General features: G+C 40.9%; 1 protein-coding gene across 1 annotated transcript in view; it reads right to left on the bottom strand.

The window, feature by feature from the left end:
• LOC135217532 (prostaglandin E synthase 2-like) overlaps nt 1-12,377 on the bottom strand; it is a 45,214-nt gene extending 32,837 nt beyond the window's left edge. The window contains exon 1 of the mRNA XM_064253498.1: nt 12,291-12,377. Coding sequence (XP_064109568.1) covers nt 12,291-12,377 — 87 coding nt within the window. The remainder of the gene's footprint in view (nt 1-12,290) is intronic.
• Between the last annotated feature and the right edge of the window lie 5,177 nt (nt 12,378-17,554).

Genomic DNA, 17,554 nt, shown 5'->3' with positions numbered 1-17,554 from the left:
ATTGCTTTCGCATTTACAGAGAATCAGCTGATTCGCCATCACTGCTAGCCCACCGTGCTGCTAGCCCGCACTGGCCAGCTCGCTCACGTGTTTCACCTCGCATCGCTCACTTGCTCGCTGAGCGAAAGTTTCATATCACTTCGTACTGAACGTAACCTTTTTTTCCATTTACAATGTTTGCTAACATTTTCATTTTAAAATCCTTACAGTCATTTCACTGTTCACAGGGACCTAGTAATCTTACATAAAGTTAACGTAAATCTTCAAGTAGAATAAATTACAAGAATTGTTAACGTAACACGCGCTCTTGTGAAATTCATATTGAAACACAAATCATTTCATAAGCGCAAGCCACTACTATTAACGTAAAAAGTCGTTCACCACGAGCGCGTTATCATTTTCATAAAACGTTATCAAAAGCAATTCTTTCATTAAACGTTAACGTAAGTAGATAATTTAACGCAAGTTGCGTCATTAAAACTAACATTAGTAGTTCAATTCAATATAAGGGAGTTCATTCATATATCATTTTTTCACCCTCTACGAGAGAGAAGAGGAGAGGAGAGAGAGAGAGAGAGAGAAGAGAGAGGGGAGACCGAGAGAGAGAGAGAGAGAGAGAGAGAGAGAGAGAGAGATCCCGAGAGAGAGAGAGAGAGAACCCAGTATTCACGAAGCCAAGAGTACTACATCTTACCATTAATTATAGCATGCAGAATTAACATTATTTTAGTCTCTTGTGTCTTTCATTTACACTGAGCGTGATACGTACGCGCCTGTGTCCATTGCAGTTTGCAAGCATTTATTTATTTCATTTATCGAGTACTTCAGCGAGGGACTGAGCATTTTCAATTATCATTACCTGTCGTTGCCCAAGTGGTCTTTTCATTTTCTTACATCACAAAAGACTTGCGTATACTGCAAGCACAACCGCACAGTGTGCCCACGCAAATTCATTACTTTCCAGACAGGGAAGTCGTTACCAGTTTAGGACTGGTCACCACCAGTGCACGTCAGGTCTTACCATTTTACAGTGCTACTAATTCGTGACATTGTCCATCGACTGGCTGCTGAAGTACTCCCACCTTTTACTTTCTCTCCTCCACTATTACCCTCTGCCACGAAGAGTACCATTTCACTTCAGTATATTTAAGTATACTGCATGAGTGTCCGGGACACACCAGCAACGATACCAGTGCTCCAAGGAACGCCTCCATAAGTGCCATTGCACCTGTACAGGCCGTACAGGTAGCCATTATACCTGCGTGTCCGTCCTTACGGAACGCCCTATTCTTTAGTGTGTCCATGTACGGATCAGTGATCTTTCGGACCATTCCAAGGGAACGCCTCCCAAAGTGCCGCAATACCGCCCCTAAGTGCTGTCAAACCTGCGTCTGTCCTTACGGAACGCCCAATTCATTAGTGTCCATGTACAAGGGTCAGTGATCCTTCGGAACGCTCAACCAGGGAACGCCTCCCCAAAGTGCCGCAATACCAGCCCTAAGTGCTGTCAAACCTGCGTGTCCATCCTTACGGAACGCCCAAATTCATTAATATCCATGTACGAGGATCAGTGATCTTCGGAACCAATCAAGGAACGCCTCCCGAAGTGCCGCAATACCAGCATACTAGTGCTGTCCAAAAGGAACGCATCCTCATAAGCGCCGTGCACCTGTACAGACGTACAGGTAGCCCTATACCTGCGTGTCCGTCCTACGGAACGCCCATTCATTAGAGTATCCACCATTTTGGATCAGTCCACCAAGGAACACCTCCATAAGTGCCGTGCACCTGTATTGGACCTACAGTAGCCCATTCCAACGTCTCCCAAGTTGGGAACGCCCGTAAGTGATGTACGCCGCACACTTCATTCGATTTTTTTGTTTTTTTCACCTCATCAGAAGGTGCCATTCACAAAGTGCCACCGAGCACCCAGTCGTTTCAGACTTTTTCCTTACCATTATCGCAGAACCCATTTCCAAGTGAGTGCCACTTTCCACAGTAGGCACTCCCATTCCATCCATTACCCTTCCTGGCCATTATTATCATTTTCATCTGAGCTTCTACTGCAGCCTAAGGGAAATGTCTTCCCCTGCTTCCCGTGACTTCTTTGCCATAGAGCTAGAGAAGCTCGGAGCCTCATAAATCTGGGCAAGGAGGCCGGTTACACTGGACCAGCACTTGACCAGTGGATAAAGGCGCAGCAAGAAAAGGAAGAAAGAGAAAACCAGAGAAGAGCCAAAGAAGCAGAAAGGAAGGCACGTGAAGAAGAGAGAAAGCATGAGCTAGCTCTCAAGGAACTCGAAATCAAGCGGGAGAAGCCAGTAAGGAGGTATCTTAGCTCCAGCCACTCTGCCAGCTTCCAGCCCTGCACCCACTGTCTCTCTTAGTCCCGCCATCTCTGGTCAGCCTGACATCTTTTCTATTTGTGAGCCTGGTCCTGATCCAGTGCTCGAGATAGAAATTCCTGCCGCATTCCTGCCAGCCTTTTACCATTTTACCGCCTACCTCCTCCCCTTTGGAAGAGGTAAGCCCACCAGTTAACCCCGGACCTTGTTTCCGAGGGTGATTCAACGGAGGATTCCTTAACCTCCCTACCTCAAATCACTGCCAGAGAGGACTCTTCACCTGTGCCAGAGCCCACTGCCAGCCTTGGTGACTCCACAGATTCGCAACCAGTGGGGGCATCTCGGGCCTTACCGTCCAGTGCCACGGAAGAGTTCTGGAACAAGTTCTGCCGTGACTGTGGCCGCAAGGTCACATGTCTGCCAATTACGGAGGATGCGCTAATCACAATATTCCTGCCATCGCAATGGCCGTCACCAATCCTTCCTCCCTAGGAACCCCCCAGCTAAGGGCTCTATAACCGTCGCACCCCTCCAAGCCATTATCAGCCAAGCCACGTCAGAGCCTACGACGACTCTGGCGCTCAAATCTCCCTGATACGGGAAGATCGAATCCCCGAGGGACTACCGTCGATAGACGTCACTTAATAACCATTGAAGGTATCAACCATATCAAGCTGATCCTTCCGACCGTCCAATTGAGGGTCACCAGACCTCATTTTTCCAGAATTTGTACCCTTGCAGTGCAAGCTAAATTCCAGGAGGTTACGACCTCCTCCTAGGGCAAGACATGAAGTCTCCCTCGCATTCCAAAAAGCCTAGGGGTCCTAACCCACGTCAAATCACTCCAAAGCAAGGAGTCATCGAAACATTCTACGTCCTCCAGGAAGTACTTCCACCAACAGTCTCCCCCATTACCAAGGAGGGAGATTGACCATTCACAGTTCCGTTTTTGCAAAACCTGCAACGTAATAAGGGCACTCCACGATTGGCCTAGGTGCCCTAGCCGACTACCAGCAGCAGACAATGTCCCATTTGCCACAAGGCTTAGCCTTCAACAGAGGACAGGAGCCTCTGTCTCCCCATTCCAGGGCAAGGGCACGCTGAGAGGTATTGCACCTCCGGTACCCGCCACAGGTCCAATCGACCTCAACTCTTCCCTGCCATGCCACTTGGCAGCACTGGGCAGTGCCAAGCTCCGTCCAGCCTGACGTAGAGCCACCACAGAAACTTGACTTCTGCCTGGCCCCGAGCTAGCGCCGACGCCTAACCTAACAAAGGATCCTTCTACAGGAGATCCTCCAACAGGCATGGAGCTTACCGCAGCCCATGGCCAATCCAAAGTCCATGAGTCTTCTTCACCCTCACCACTGACGCCCGAGGATGAACCTCCGGCAGACCTAACCTTCATACCTCCCTCTGGAAAAACCAGGAACTGTCCCGACCAGGAGTCAGCCTGGAGTTTTCCCCTTACGACGGCTGTCGCAGCAGCTGGAGTGAGGGCCTCCCTGCAGTAGGTTCCACCTCTACGACGGTTGCTGCAGATACCGAAGTAGGGTGTTCTCCTGAAATCCCTCAGGCTACCACTGCCTCTGCTCCTGCCGGCGTTTCTGGCCTTTCCCCAGAGTCGGTGCCTCCGTCTACTCCTAGGACTGGTATAGCCAGGTCCTGGAGGAATAGAAGAAGAAGGGACGTAACAAATAATTAACACACTAACCAAAGAGCCACATGCTCTCCTTGACACCTGTCCCAGAGGTACAGTGTCGCATTCAATTGCAGAGTGAATCCTGGCACCTACCCAGAGAAGGTAGCCAGCCTGATCTCTGCCAGTAGAACTAACCCTCTAACCCCTAGCCATCGTAATACTAACCCTCCACTTAAATACAATTACCTCATTACATTTCCATCCTGGTAATGCACTAACCACTCATCATCCTCACGCACCATTACCTCACCTCATGTATTTTAACAATTCCTGCGACACATCACTGCTGTGCGTACCACACTCTGGAATGGTTGCGTCTTCATTTAACTATATTGAGTAGGTTAGGCTAATGATTTAGTACCAGGGCATTAGGTTAGTAGCAAGTAGAATTTTCAAGTAACCTTATCTAGGGGTAGAGTAGACTGTCGTCACAGACAACCCCGTAGTTATTACTTAGGCTAGAACTACATTACTACATTACGTTAGTACACTAGCATCTCCACCTATAAGTTAGGTAGGCCACTGTAGTTAGCTGTATCGCTGCTCAAAAAAACTTCAAAATTTTTTTTTTTTTTTTTTTTGGAGTAGGTGAGAACTGGGTAGTCGAGACGATCAATTATTTAAGCCAAGACCTTCACGCCCGAAAGGGAGTGAATGCCTTCTTAACAGGGGGAGCTGTGACGTTTATAGATCGTTCCGTCTACCCAGATATTAATTAATTAATTTGATTTGGAAAATGGCAGCCATTTCCTCCAAATATCAGCTGATTTTTAGAAAACGCGGGAAACCCAAAAGCCGCCAGCCAGAAATAGGGGGTTCCCCAGTTGGGGGAAAGGAGTCTTTTTGTCAGCTTTAGGGACGTATCTCAAAAGGGAAGGATGTAGGCAGATTGGTACTTCTTAGACCTATTTCTTAAGCTCTTTTTCCTGTGACCCCTCTGCTGGCTTTATGCTCTGTTTCCAGGATTTGCCTTGCTCGTGGGGGGTTAAGCTGAATCCCAACACCAAGCAAACCGCCTGCGTTCTGCCCCAGTCGGCTCTTGCAGGACGTGACCTCGGACGGATGTCCAACCACCTGCCTTCCTGTTAGGCCTATCCAGGGCGTGAGTGGCGTGCCGATCGACCCAGGCCTCAGACAAAGGGTGGAGGCCCCAACGCTTTTCTACAAAGGTCCACACTGAACACGACATCCAGGTACGTCTTGTGGAACAGCATATTGCCAGTCTCTCCCATTCCTATTATCATTTTGATCCTCATTCTCCCAAGTCAATTTCCAACCCAAAAAGGAACTCATCCTTTTGTTCCCTCTCTGCCGCATGGCCGCATGCTTCCCCTTGTGTGATCGTCCCAGACCAATGAAGTCATTGATACCTCAGTGAAACATTAAAAGTTCCTTCTCCCCCAGTGTTAGAGAATTAATTAATCAAACAAGAAAAGCCATTTTCTTCCTTTTATCTCGTCTAAATCTGGGGATTCTTTTTCCAGATTCCCATGGAGCCACGTGTATGTCTCTCTGCCCGCAAGTGTTGCATTACCCAAGTTTTATGAAACCAGCTTGAATTAATCCATTTTGAGCCAACTATTATCCATTTGTGAGAGATATATAAGTCCCTTTCTCCAGGCCAGTAAGGCCTTTTGTAAATAAATAGCTGTAAAGTTAACGAGCTGAGTTTCTGGCGACCTATTCCTCTAGATTAATTGTCCATTATAAAACCAGTTTTACGGTAAGTTAAAGCAATTTCCTCTTGAAATCCCTCAATTATTTCCGTTTACTTATAGCCTCTCTCAAGGCCGCTTAATACGATATAGAGGATAGGCGAGAAGTATCTTTTGCATGAGCAACTAGGCTAGGCTTACGAAATATAGTCTAACTCATAATTTGAGTGTTAGTAAGAAACGAAATGATCCTTCGTCTGGTAGAGTACAAAGCAGTAAAGGTTCAGTCCTATAGAATAGCAATGCAGTAAAAGTGACTTCCTGTTATACATGCGGAAAACTGGTCATACGTCTAAGGTTTGTAAGAGTAAAATGGCATCTAGTGGCTCAGAATTAACTTGTTTCCGATGTAATGGGAAAGGGCATTTAGCGAGGAATTGTGCAGTAGAAATGAAGGATGGTAAGAAACCAGTGTGATAGAGAAACTAGGAAAATTTTTGGTGAATTTCTGTCGGAAGGGCGTAGTTTCCTCTCTTGGAAGAGTAGATTCGAGAGAAGTGGTCTTGCTTCGAGACACAGGGGCCGCTGTATCACTGATAAGGAGGTGAGTGTGTGCCGAATAGGGCAGAAATCAATATGGAAGAGAAAGACATGTTAGGTGGATTTCCTAACACTTGTGTTCTTTGTCCTTTGTTGAAGTTGAATTTAGAAAGTCAGGTAGTGTCAGGAGAAGTAAAACTTGCAGTTGTGGACAGTTTGCCCGTCGAAGGCGTTGACATTATTGTCGGTAAGACTTAGCTTTATCCAAGAATGTGAATCCTGTTGTGAGGAATATTCCAGTGCTGAAAATGGTAGTAACTAGGTTGGTTTAGATACAGACGTAGTCTACGGTCATAATTTGTTCGTGGATTCGAACGTGAGTAGTTCGTGGATTCGAACGTGAGTGAGTTTCGTGGATTCGAACGTGAGTGAGTTCGTGGATTCGAACGAGAGTGAGTTCGTGGATTCGAACGAGAGTGAGTTCGTGGATTTGAAACGTGAGTGAGTTCGTGGATTCGAAAACGTGAGTGGAGTTCGTGGATTCGAACGTGAGTGAGTTCGTGGATTCGAACGAGAGTGAGTTCGTGGATTGCGAATGTTGATAGAGGTAGCGAGGTTGATCTTGGCATGAGTGTGGCTGAGAGACCTAACTCTATCGTTGACAATGAGAGCCAAGGGGAAGGCGTAGCTGTCGAGAGTAAACGTAGTAAATGTACCATTATCGAGTCTTAGTTACGGTGATGAATTAGGCTCTAACGTTTTGGATAAGGATGAGTTTAGTCAAAATTGCAGAGAGAGGATGAGACACTAACCCGAATTTTTTAGTGTGACTGGATGGATGATCTCGATTATGTGTGTAAGGAAAACTTCTTGTGTAAAGGACGAAGTTTTGTGTCATGTTTGTCCTAAGTCAGGTAGTGAAGGGGAATCACAGAAAAATTAGTAGTTCCTAGGAAGTTTCACATGAATTATTTTTGAAGTAGCACATGATGAGCAAGGACATTTGGTTAGTAAATAAAACTTTCTTTCAAGTGTATTAGTAGGGACGTACTTTTGGCCCTAATATGAAAAAAGTTATGTGTGTTTTAAGAGGTTTGCTTTAAGCTGTCCTGAATATCAAATTGCCGGGAAACCGATTCAAGTAATTCCTAGAGTTCAGTTGTGTAATATTCCTTCAGTAGGCAAAAATCTTTTGAAAATGTATTTATCAATATGGTCGGAACTTTGCCTAGAAGTAAGGGTAGAGAGATTGCATAACTAATCTTGAGTGTTATAAAAACAATCTAAGAGATGTTTGGCAGTTAGCGGAGGAGAACGGAAGCGCTTGGCACTTAGCGAAAGAAAACCCGAACGGAAGTCAAGGGGAACTTAAAGGAAACATAATCTAAGAGCAAACAAAAGAAGTTTGTGTGTAAGACATAAAGCTTTAGTACTAGTCTCGAGAGAAAGTCCCTTTTTACCTTATAAGTTTGAAGGTCCTTTTTCAGTTTTAGAGAAGAAGGGAGGGGAAAATACATTATAGAATTAATGTGGGTGAGGGTAGAGCAAAGGCAATGAATGTAAATTTGCTTCAGAATTATAAACAACGCCCCGTGCCGTGGCTCCGCCCGTGTAACAGTGTTACTGAGTGAGATTAGTTTTGAGACAAGAGGTGTTTTAGTATTTATAAGTTTTAATAAGTTTGTGTGTAAGAGATAAAGTTTTTAGTACTAGTCTGAGAGAAAGTCCAATTTTTACCTTATAAGTTCAAAAGGTCCTTTTCAGTGTTAGAGGAGTGGGGTAAGATATATCATAGAATTAATGTGGTAAGAGTAGAGCAAAGGCAATAAATGTAAATTTGCTTCAGGAATTATAAACAACGCCCCATTGTGCCGTGGCCTCCGCCCGTGTAACAGTGTTACTGAGTGAGGTTAGTTTTTGAGAAAAACACGAGAGGTGTTTTAGTATTTATAAGTTTTAATCAGAGTTCAGTAAAACGGAAAAAGTAAGAGAGAAAGATAATTTTATAGCAGTAGCCTCTAAGAGATTTTTCTCAGCATGAGTAGCCTAATGACCGTTTTCTATTTTGGCACGAGTGGTTGAGTGAATGAAGAAGTATTAAAGCTTTATGCAGAATTGTTTCCCCGCTGTTCAATTCTTGTTCCTCTTTAGAAAAAAATAAATAAGTTGATTTCATTTTTTTTCTCTTTGTGGGGGCGTGTGATGGTAATTGCTTCCTAGCAAAGAAAGATAAAGGAAAGGAGAACGATTTTTGAGAAGTTCGGCAGCAAGGAGTCGTTAGCGCAATGTGGTTGGAGGTGCCTGTTATCATGATGGTTCTAGAATCGGCAGGAGTGTTGTGGATCTCATCGGGACGTGAGAAACGCAGCGATTTCTGATGCAATATCTCGTCTAGATTTCATCTAAGAAATTCTAGCAATCTCGGGAACCTGTGACGCTCGCCGTAGGCCTTCCACCCCAGGATGCCATATAAATACAATGGAGGAAGTAGGAGCAAACAGTGATCGTAGAAGGAGAAGATCGTAAAAGAGAGAGATCACCAGTTAGTAAGAGCCACAGATCAGATTATCAGTGAGAGATCAGCAGCAGTGATCGTCAGAGAGAGACTAGAGGCGAAGGAACCGACGAAGTATCAATCAAAAGAAGAGTTGTTTGGTATTGGTCTAGTCGTCTTCAGGATGGACGGCCGTGTTTTTCTAGACGTCGAGCAGACTTCAGAGAAGAAAAGGTCCTGCTACAGGTTTTGGGGATTTCCTACCTTTCAAGTATACTAGTTTCTGCAATATGGAGTCAAGAGGATGACTGCAATCGCAGCTCTACTTTTATGAAGCCAGCGCGTCAAATTGCCAAATCAATTAGCAAGTATTTGAATTGCCTCACTGTTCCCCTAGTTCATGCAGTGTAAGATTCTATCTTTTTATGTAAATAGGAGATACCATTCTGCATTTACCTTTGTTAGTAAGCTTGTAAATAAACCCCCTTTGTTGTGTTTAGTGTTTCTTTCTATATTCATATCCACGTTTTCAACTGTTTGTGTTGATATATTTTTTTTTTTATTTCATATCGAACCTGAAGCGGACTTCTCTCAGAGGCCGTAACATTGTGTCGACCTTTAACTAGGATATTTCGACACCGTAACATTGTCTCTGAGGATCTTCAGATCCGTAACACTTACCTTGCAAAGCAAGCATTTGCAGCTCCATCCTGCGTAGAGCGGCTTTCATATTAGCTGATCTCCAAGAACGAATCCGCAGGTCGGTGAAGGGAAAGGGGTTGAAACTGTAGGAGAGGATGCTAGAACTACATTTGGGTTAGGAATTAATGTGCCCTCACTGGCTCGTTAGAACGAGACCTACTGGCGCTTCTAGACGAAGCCTTCCTAATTCTATCTTTCTCAAGCTTCCTCAAATAAGAAGAGAGAAGAAAATTCTATCCTTCCTCATTTAGGCCTTCACATTCAGTACAAGGATTATTAATAGTACATTCATTCCCCCGATACCTCATGCATACAGTGTGAGGGTCTACCGAACCTTTCGGTAGCCTCACCTTACATCCTTCCATCACACACACTCTATATACATTACCAGAGGTCTGACATTATAAGAAAAATCCAAAAGCGTTAATCCAAAAACAATCCACAATAAAGTATGCCAAGCCAACAATCCAAATACTTCACCAAAAGACAGTCCAAGAAGATCAACAGCAAACGAAATACGAAAATCACAGGTCAGGAGGAACCAACAATGGTGTTGTTGGATGCCGGCGACAGAGAAGATCTGATTAGAAAACGGGAATGGTGCCTAGTCCCCGCCACCCAGCGGCGGGAGGGTAGATCACCTGACCTACTGTAGCGTGTGCCACGAAATTTGAATTTCTGTCGTGGACGTCGGAGACTGTAGCTAAGTATATATCATGCCGGGGAAGTTGCATGTACAAAAATAATGTTTACTGTCTACCATAGCTTGAACAAAAGAATCTGGCGATGGAGCTGGGGCAGATGTTTTCACCGCAGAGAATACTGATGAAAGCTGAGGAATCACAGAAACCGAGGCTCTATGCACAGGTGCAGGGAGAGCTGGTGGTCTGAAACTGTCATGGGGGCTCAGCTGGGAACCGAGAAGTTGCATTAACATCAGACCACCTTAGATGATGCACGGGGAAGACTGAGGGCACATGAGATGCACCAGGAACCGCAGAGCTCGATCTAGCAGAGGTGATGGGTAAGAGGACTGGGATCTGTCATGGTGGCTGACACAGGCCAACACAAAACACGGGGAAAGTGGGGGATAACACACCATCTAAGGTGTTGGACCCCTGATAAGCCTAATGAGGCCCAAATGCTCACCATCTTCTGTGCATCCGATCCTGAAACAGAAGAACAAGATGGCTTTACTTCCACCCTCCCAAGCTGGAAAACTGCAACCCACCCAAAAGAGTGGGGGCAGCATAAGGAATAATATCTCCTGAACCTTTAACCAAAACTTCAAAAGGGCAAGGCCAGGAAAGAATGGAAAGGGATGAAACCTTCTAAAGAAATAGACACAACTGGGGGAAATCTGGACAAGGAAGAGGGAGAATGAAGGGGAACTTTAGAATCATTCATCGAAGGAGGAGAGAACGCTCCCCAAGTTGGTGCCTCCGACTTCCTCCTATGCTGCCTGTACTTGGCAAAGATCCTCCACTGTTCAGGAGACCAAGACCAACACTCATGACAAGGATTAGTTGTTACAAGCATTAGACCTGCATCTACTGCAAAGTGAATTGAGAATCAGTCTAATCAAACCAAGAAAACAACAAGCGCAAGGGTAGTCAGCTAATAACAGGATATTTCCCTCTCAGGCTTAGGCTTAGAATGAGTTTTGGGGTTTGCACATTAAAAGTCAAGACACAAATAACGTAGCAACTTATAATCTTCGACATAAATCAAACCAGGAAAAATAGGTAGAGAAAAAAATGTATGCTTTCAGGTGGAAGGTCAACTCATGTTCTACCAGCAAGGTGATAATGAAGAAATTGAAATGGATCATGAGGTGAGGATAGGATAAAAGATTAGTTTAACCAGACCTCTAAGACTAACATGGCTCTTCTCAGGCTATTTCCAGGAATCAACCTGAGAAAAAAAAAAAAAAAAAAACTAGACTATCCAAAAAAACTGACTGCTTATGAACACAATCATTTTGTTAAGTGATAAATCCCTGCCTTCAGTGAGAATTCCTGACATTGTTGGATCTCAAAAATAAATGTCTCTGCTGAATCCAATTTGGGCATTCACGAGTAAGTGCTGGACAGTCATAGGAACTTGGCATCCATTACATTTCATTGTGTCAGAATGAGGGTTGTCATTAAATGACCATAAGAAAATCAACACCTATGTGGAGTCTTGCTATGATTACTTCTTAAGATCTTGCTTTTTGAGATGATGAAACCCATGGGTACAGAAGAGTTTGTTGGCAGTTGTCTCCTCACTCATCCCAATGGCTGATCCCAGATAACACCAATTCCTTGCATCACAATTTTAAATGTTTTTTACTGGTTTCCTGCTGGCGCTAGAAGATTTGCCATTATGTTAAGAACCAAAAATTGTTCTAAATATGAACAATAGAAAAATCTCTATTTTAGAAAAATCTCTATTTTAGAATGTATGTGTCAGTATTTTAAAGTTCAATTCATAATAGTACTTTGCTATGCTATGAGGGTCCCTTACACAGTCCTCTACGGCCAATAGAGAGGTTTGATCAAAAGGTTTCCATGCCTTGGTTGCCTTCTCTACAAGAGAAAGGTGGCTGTAAAAACCTGAAAACTGATGACATACATTTCTAAGCATCTATCTCTATCATTCATTTTCACCTCTGCCAACAAGGACCCAAATTTCCAATCTTGAAGAAAATTGGAAAAAAATACCAGTGTCAAAATTGGCTTGTCTAAATCCATTCCACACATTTAAAGCTATTTATGATTAAATGGTTTTCAGTAACTGACAAGTTAATTTCCTGGTTAATATCTTTTCACAAAAATTCTTTCAACAATGAAACATGAAACATGGCTTACCTTGCAGAACCACTTGAAAGCCTGTAATGATTCTTGTGGAGTTCTGTAAACATTTGGTGAAAGGACATGCACCAGAACATAAAACATCTACCCCCACTTGGCGCCACTTCCTTTCATCTCTGAAAAAATTAACAGTAAAAAGAAATTGGTTATCATCAATATTATTTTCTTACAATCTGTCATTCCATAAGAATGGTTAATGGACAGGGCAAACTGACATAAGATAACAGCTCAGTGAGAAGAACATACAGCATGGTTAAGAACTATAAGAAAGCAATGGAACCACTTACAAAGCAACACTGCAAAAACGTAATAGTCCCACATATGGCCCACAGCAGCATTACTTTCTTTCAAGGCAGCAAGAATAGACTATTTCAAAGATTTGAAGGATATTTATTCCCGAACAATTTTGGAAATTTGCCAAGCATCTGAGAAGTCAAAGATTATTTTTTCCAAAGGCCCCTCTTAACTTGAGAGGAAAGTTATCTTTGCTTGACAACTATGGTACTAGACCTCTGGATTAAGAGTAAAAAATTATTGTTAATTAAAATAGTAGATAAAAAAAAAGGTATCATTAAAAAGAAAGAAAATTATATCTGTAATCTCACAAAAACAATTATAACTGCAGTCATAAAGATTCATTCTCATATGGCAGACACAGTAGACAAGACAAAGGATGAGTGATAGTACATTAAAGTGTTGAATATCAATATTACCACTACTTTCCTTCTCCACAGACGACCCTGATGAACAGAACATTATTTGCTCAGAAGTAAAATTTTGGCATGTTAAAAGGGCTTACCAATAAATCTTACTAAAAAAAACAAACTATGCACAGGCGGCCCTCGGTTAGCGGCAGGGGTTTTCCGTTTCCCTGGCAGCCGACGCTAAGTGATTTTCAACGCTAAGCGATTTTAAAGCCTACGGCCGCTGCACACCTTTCGAAACTCTAGATCCAGTCAAAAAGCGCGCCTAATCCCACAATGGCGCAATAAGTAAAATTATATTATGCAATATATACTATAGAATTTACTGTACAGTACATTATAGCATTATGAATACTGTAAAGTGAAAAAAGCCTAGCTTTAATCCTTTGGGTGTCTAGAGTATGTAGAGATATAATAAGGTTTATACAGTGTACAGGTAGCTGTAGTGTTCAAGTTTACGATCATTCTTCTTATGATAGTCCGATGTTATGAGAAACCAAATTACAATAGCCTAACTATATTCCATCTTCTAGTTTACTAAGTTCAGTAACAGCAAAAGAGAAGGATAGAAAGTATGGTTTTTTTTTTTTAAAACGTTATACTCGTTGCGTGAACGTGTACAACCATGAACGACTGAAACGAGAAAACTTTTTTTTTTTTTTTTTTTTTTTTTTTTTTTCTCCCCTAGGTGCAATCGAATTGGATAACATCCGTTTGGCTTGTATTTCAATCATCGTACTACAGCACACTATTACTGTAGTTGTTATAAATGGCGTTATGTATAGAATAGAACCGAGATATCTTAATGTAATAACTTTATTCGCTATATATCAAAGATCAATCAGAAAATATACTGCTAAATATAAACCTAGTTATAACTGAAGCTGAGAAACCTGTTCAAGCTGTTAATGACTATTATTGTACATCGGCAACAAGGATAAAACTCAGTAAAAAACATATGCCATCAAACACAACCATAGATAAAATTGAGATAAAATCATTTTAACCCTTAAAACGCCAAACTGGATGTATTTTTACGTCGACATTTTTTCTCTCTCGAGTGCCGACTGGACGTATTTTACGTTGACAATACAAAAGTTTTTTTAAAAGTTCACGGAAAAAATACTTATAGGCATGGCAGCCGAAAAATCTTGAATCACGCGCCTTGGGGGATGCTGGGAGTTCACGGATCAAGGTGTTATTTTGTTTACAATCGTTATGCAGGCGCGCAAGCGCGAATTTCTTTCTTGCCGCACTAAAAGTATCGGTGACATATCTCGGAAATTATTTCGTCACTTTGACATAATTTTTGTACCATTTTAAATTAGCCGTTTACATGGAATATTAAATATGAAAATGTGCACAGTTTTTATGTAGAATACAACTAAAAAAATATTCATGATTGTAGATTTTATCAGTTTGAGATATCATATAAATAACGATAAGTGCCAAAATTTCAACCTTTGGTCAACTTTGACTCTACCGAAATGGTCGAAAAAAATGCAATTGTAAGCTAAAAATCTCATACATATTTTAGTAATATTCAATCATTTACCTTCATTTTGCAACAAATTGAAGGTCTCTACCACAATATTTTGATTATGGTGAATTTATGAAAAAACTTTCTCCTTACGTCCGCAGCTGGGTAACTCTTCTGAAAAAATCATACATGTGGATTTTTGGTAATGTTTGCACCACTTTTAAATTAGCCGTTACATGAAGTTTTATATATGGAAATGTGTGCAATTTCATGCATAATAACAACTAAAAACACACCATGGTGGTAACTTTTATCAGTTTTGAAATATTTTTTTACATAAAAAATATTTCAAACTCTAAGCTAAAACTCTTATATTCTAGTAATATTCAATCATTTTACCTTCATTTTTGCAACAAATTGGAAGTCTCTAGCACAATATTTAGATTTATGGTGAATTTATGGAAAAAATACTTTTTCCTTACGTCCGCGCGGTAACTCTTCAAAAAAAATCATACGTGTGGATTGTGGTAATGTTTACCACCCATTTTAAATTAGCTTACATAAAATTGTTTTATATATGAAAAATGTGCGCAATTCATGCAGAATGCAACAAAAAATAAATTGAAGGTTGTAGCGTTTCTCATTTTCGAAATATTGCATATAAAAATCACGATAAATAGAAAAAAAAAACCAAAAAAACCACGTTCGGTCAAACTTTGACTCTACCGAAATGGTCGAAAAAAACAAAAAAGCCAAATTGTAACGCTAAAAACCCTTACAGTCTATTAAATATTCAGTCATTTATTCTCATCTTGATTTTTCGAAGTCTCTAGCACAATATTTAGATTTATGGTGAATTTAAAAAAAAAAAAAACAAATTCTTCCCTCCTTCCCTCCGCGCGCGGATTCTCCGCCGCAAATCTCTGAAATGTGTACGTCGCATTTCTCGGAATTTTATTTGCTCCATTCTATTAGCATTTCATAGAGTTTTATATATGAAAAAATGTGCGCAATTTTATGTAGAATAAAACGAAAAATATTTGAAGGTTGTAGCTTTTCTTTCTAAGTTTTGAATTAATTGCACATAATAAATATATATAAAAAAATTCGACATTCGGTCAACTTTAACTCGTCAGATATGGTCGAAAACTGCAGTTGTAAGCTAATACTCTTACAGTATAGTAATATTCAATCATTTGTCTTTATTTTGAAACAAATTGGAAGTCCTCTAGGACAATATTTAGATTTATGGTGAATTTTTAAAAAAAATATTTGTTTACGTCCGCTCGTTATGAATTCATGCATCATTTTGTGATATTTTTATTTTTTTCTCTGTGTTGCTTTTATCGTTTTTACAATGTGTTATATACTAAAATGATCACAGTTTAGTGTACATTACACGAAAAAAATAATTAACTCATTAGCTTTAAACAGTTTTGCACATAGCGCGATTTGAATATAATTATATATATGAAATTTTGTTTTTTGCGCTATCATATATCGCATTATTTATATATGATAATGATAATTTTTTTCATTTCTGATGGTTGCATACTAAACTTCAGGCAATGACACAAAAAGAAGCCAAAAATGAACTCTTAATCTTGAAAACTAAGCGCGCTGTGATTTTTGAAAAAAATATTTTATCTGCTTCTGCTCTCACTCCGAGACCGCCCCCCCCCGACGCCCCCCCGCACACAGAAGAACGATTTTTAATTTACCCCTTCGGCGTTTAAGGGTTAATCAAAACTAATGTGCTTGAAAAAACACATTTTACTGTTGGTTTCACGCCAATATAAGATAAATAACGTAAAGTTCGTATTACTATGATATAAAGGAGAATTGCGAACAGAATCACGTAATTTTTTTACACAATAAACTTGCCGCCAACGTAATCTGTTAACGAAAAAAAAGTTCACATTCACAACGAGACATATTCAATTCATATTTCCACCTAAAAACACGTATAAGGAAACATAACCTTGGTCTCTATAAGTCAAGTATCTAGATATTCTTTTATGCTAACTAGAAGCAAGAGAATTCGCTTAGAATTGCGTTATGGCGAAACAAACTTGTATTCGCCATCAGCTGATTTCAAACCACAACATTGGCCGCTCCGCAGAATATTGGCTTAGATTTGCTGTAGTACTTATAATACAAGAATAATATGAGAATACATACACTATTATTGGATACAGTGAAGTAATGAATGTTTTTAAAAGATTTTATGGAAAAGATGCATATTAATAAAATACACCGTGCATTTTTCCGGAACAGTGGCGGACAAGAACGAACATGAAAAAAAATCCCCTGAGAACGTGAAGCGTAGTTACAAAGGCTGCTTTAATTTGTATCATATTTGGTACAAAAATAAAAATACCCTATACGTAATATATTTTCATACACATTTCAAACATAAAAGCATAAACATTTTTAAAAATCGACACATCGATCTTGCACTCTTTTTAACTATTTTTTTTCGGAAGAGCGGCAGACGGCGGCTTACAAGAACGAAAGATGAAAACATCGTATTTGATAACGTGAAGGGCAGTTTCAAAAGCTGCCTTTTCTTTCATCATATTTCAGCACAGAAATAAAAAAATACCCTATACGTAATACATTTTCATACACATTTTAAAATGATATTGTTATGTTACAATAAAGTTTCATACATACTTACCTGGCAGATATATACATAGCTAAGACTCCGTCGTCCCCGACAGAAATTCAAATTTCGCGCCACTCGCTACAGGTAGGTCCAAGGTGATCTACCGCCTGCCCTGGGCGGCAGGACTAGGACCATCCCCGTTTTCTATCATATTTCTCTCTTCCACCTGTCTCCTGCGGGGAGGCTGGGTGGGCCTTTTAATTGTATATATCTGCCAGGTAAGTATGTATGAAACTTATTGTAACATAACAATATCATTTTCATACAATCAACTTACCTGTCAGATATATACATAGCTTGATTGGCAACCCTTCGGTGGAGGGTAAGAGACAGCTACTATATGGAATAGACAGGTAAACAACATATGTTGTAGGTATAAATAAACCTTGGTTCCTACCTGATAGGTGGT

The sequence above is a fragment of the Macrobrachium nipponense genome, chromosome 7, assembly GCF_015104395.2.
Source record: "Macrobrachium nipponense isolate FS-2020 chromosome 7, ASM1510439v2, whole genome shotgun sequence".
Taxonomy (NCBI): domain Eukaryota; kingdom Metazoa; phylum Arthropoda; class Malacostraca; order Decapoda; family Palaemonidae; genus Macrobrachium; species Macrobrachium nipponense.
Note: the sequence above shows the minus strand (reverse complement) of the source record. Positions and strands in the feature narration are given on the sequence as shown.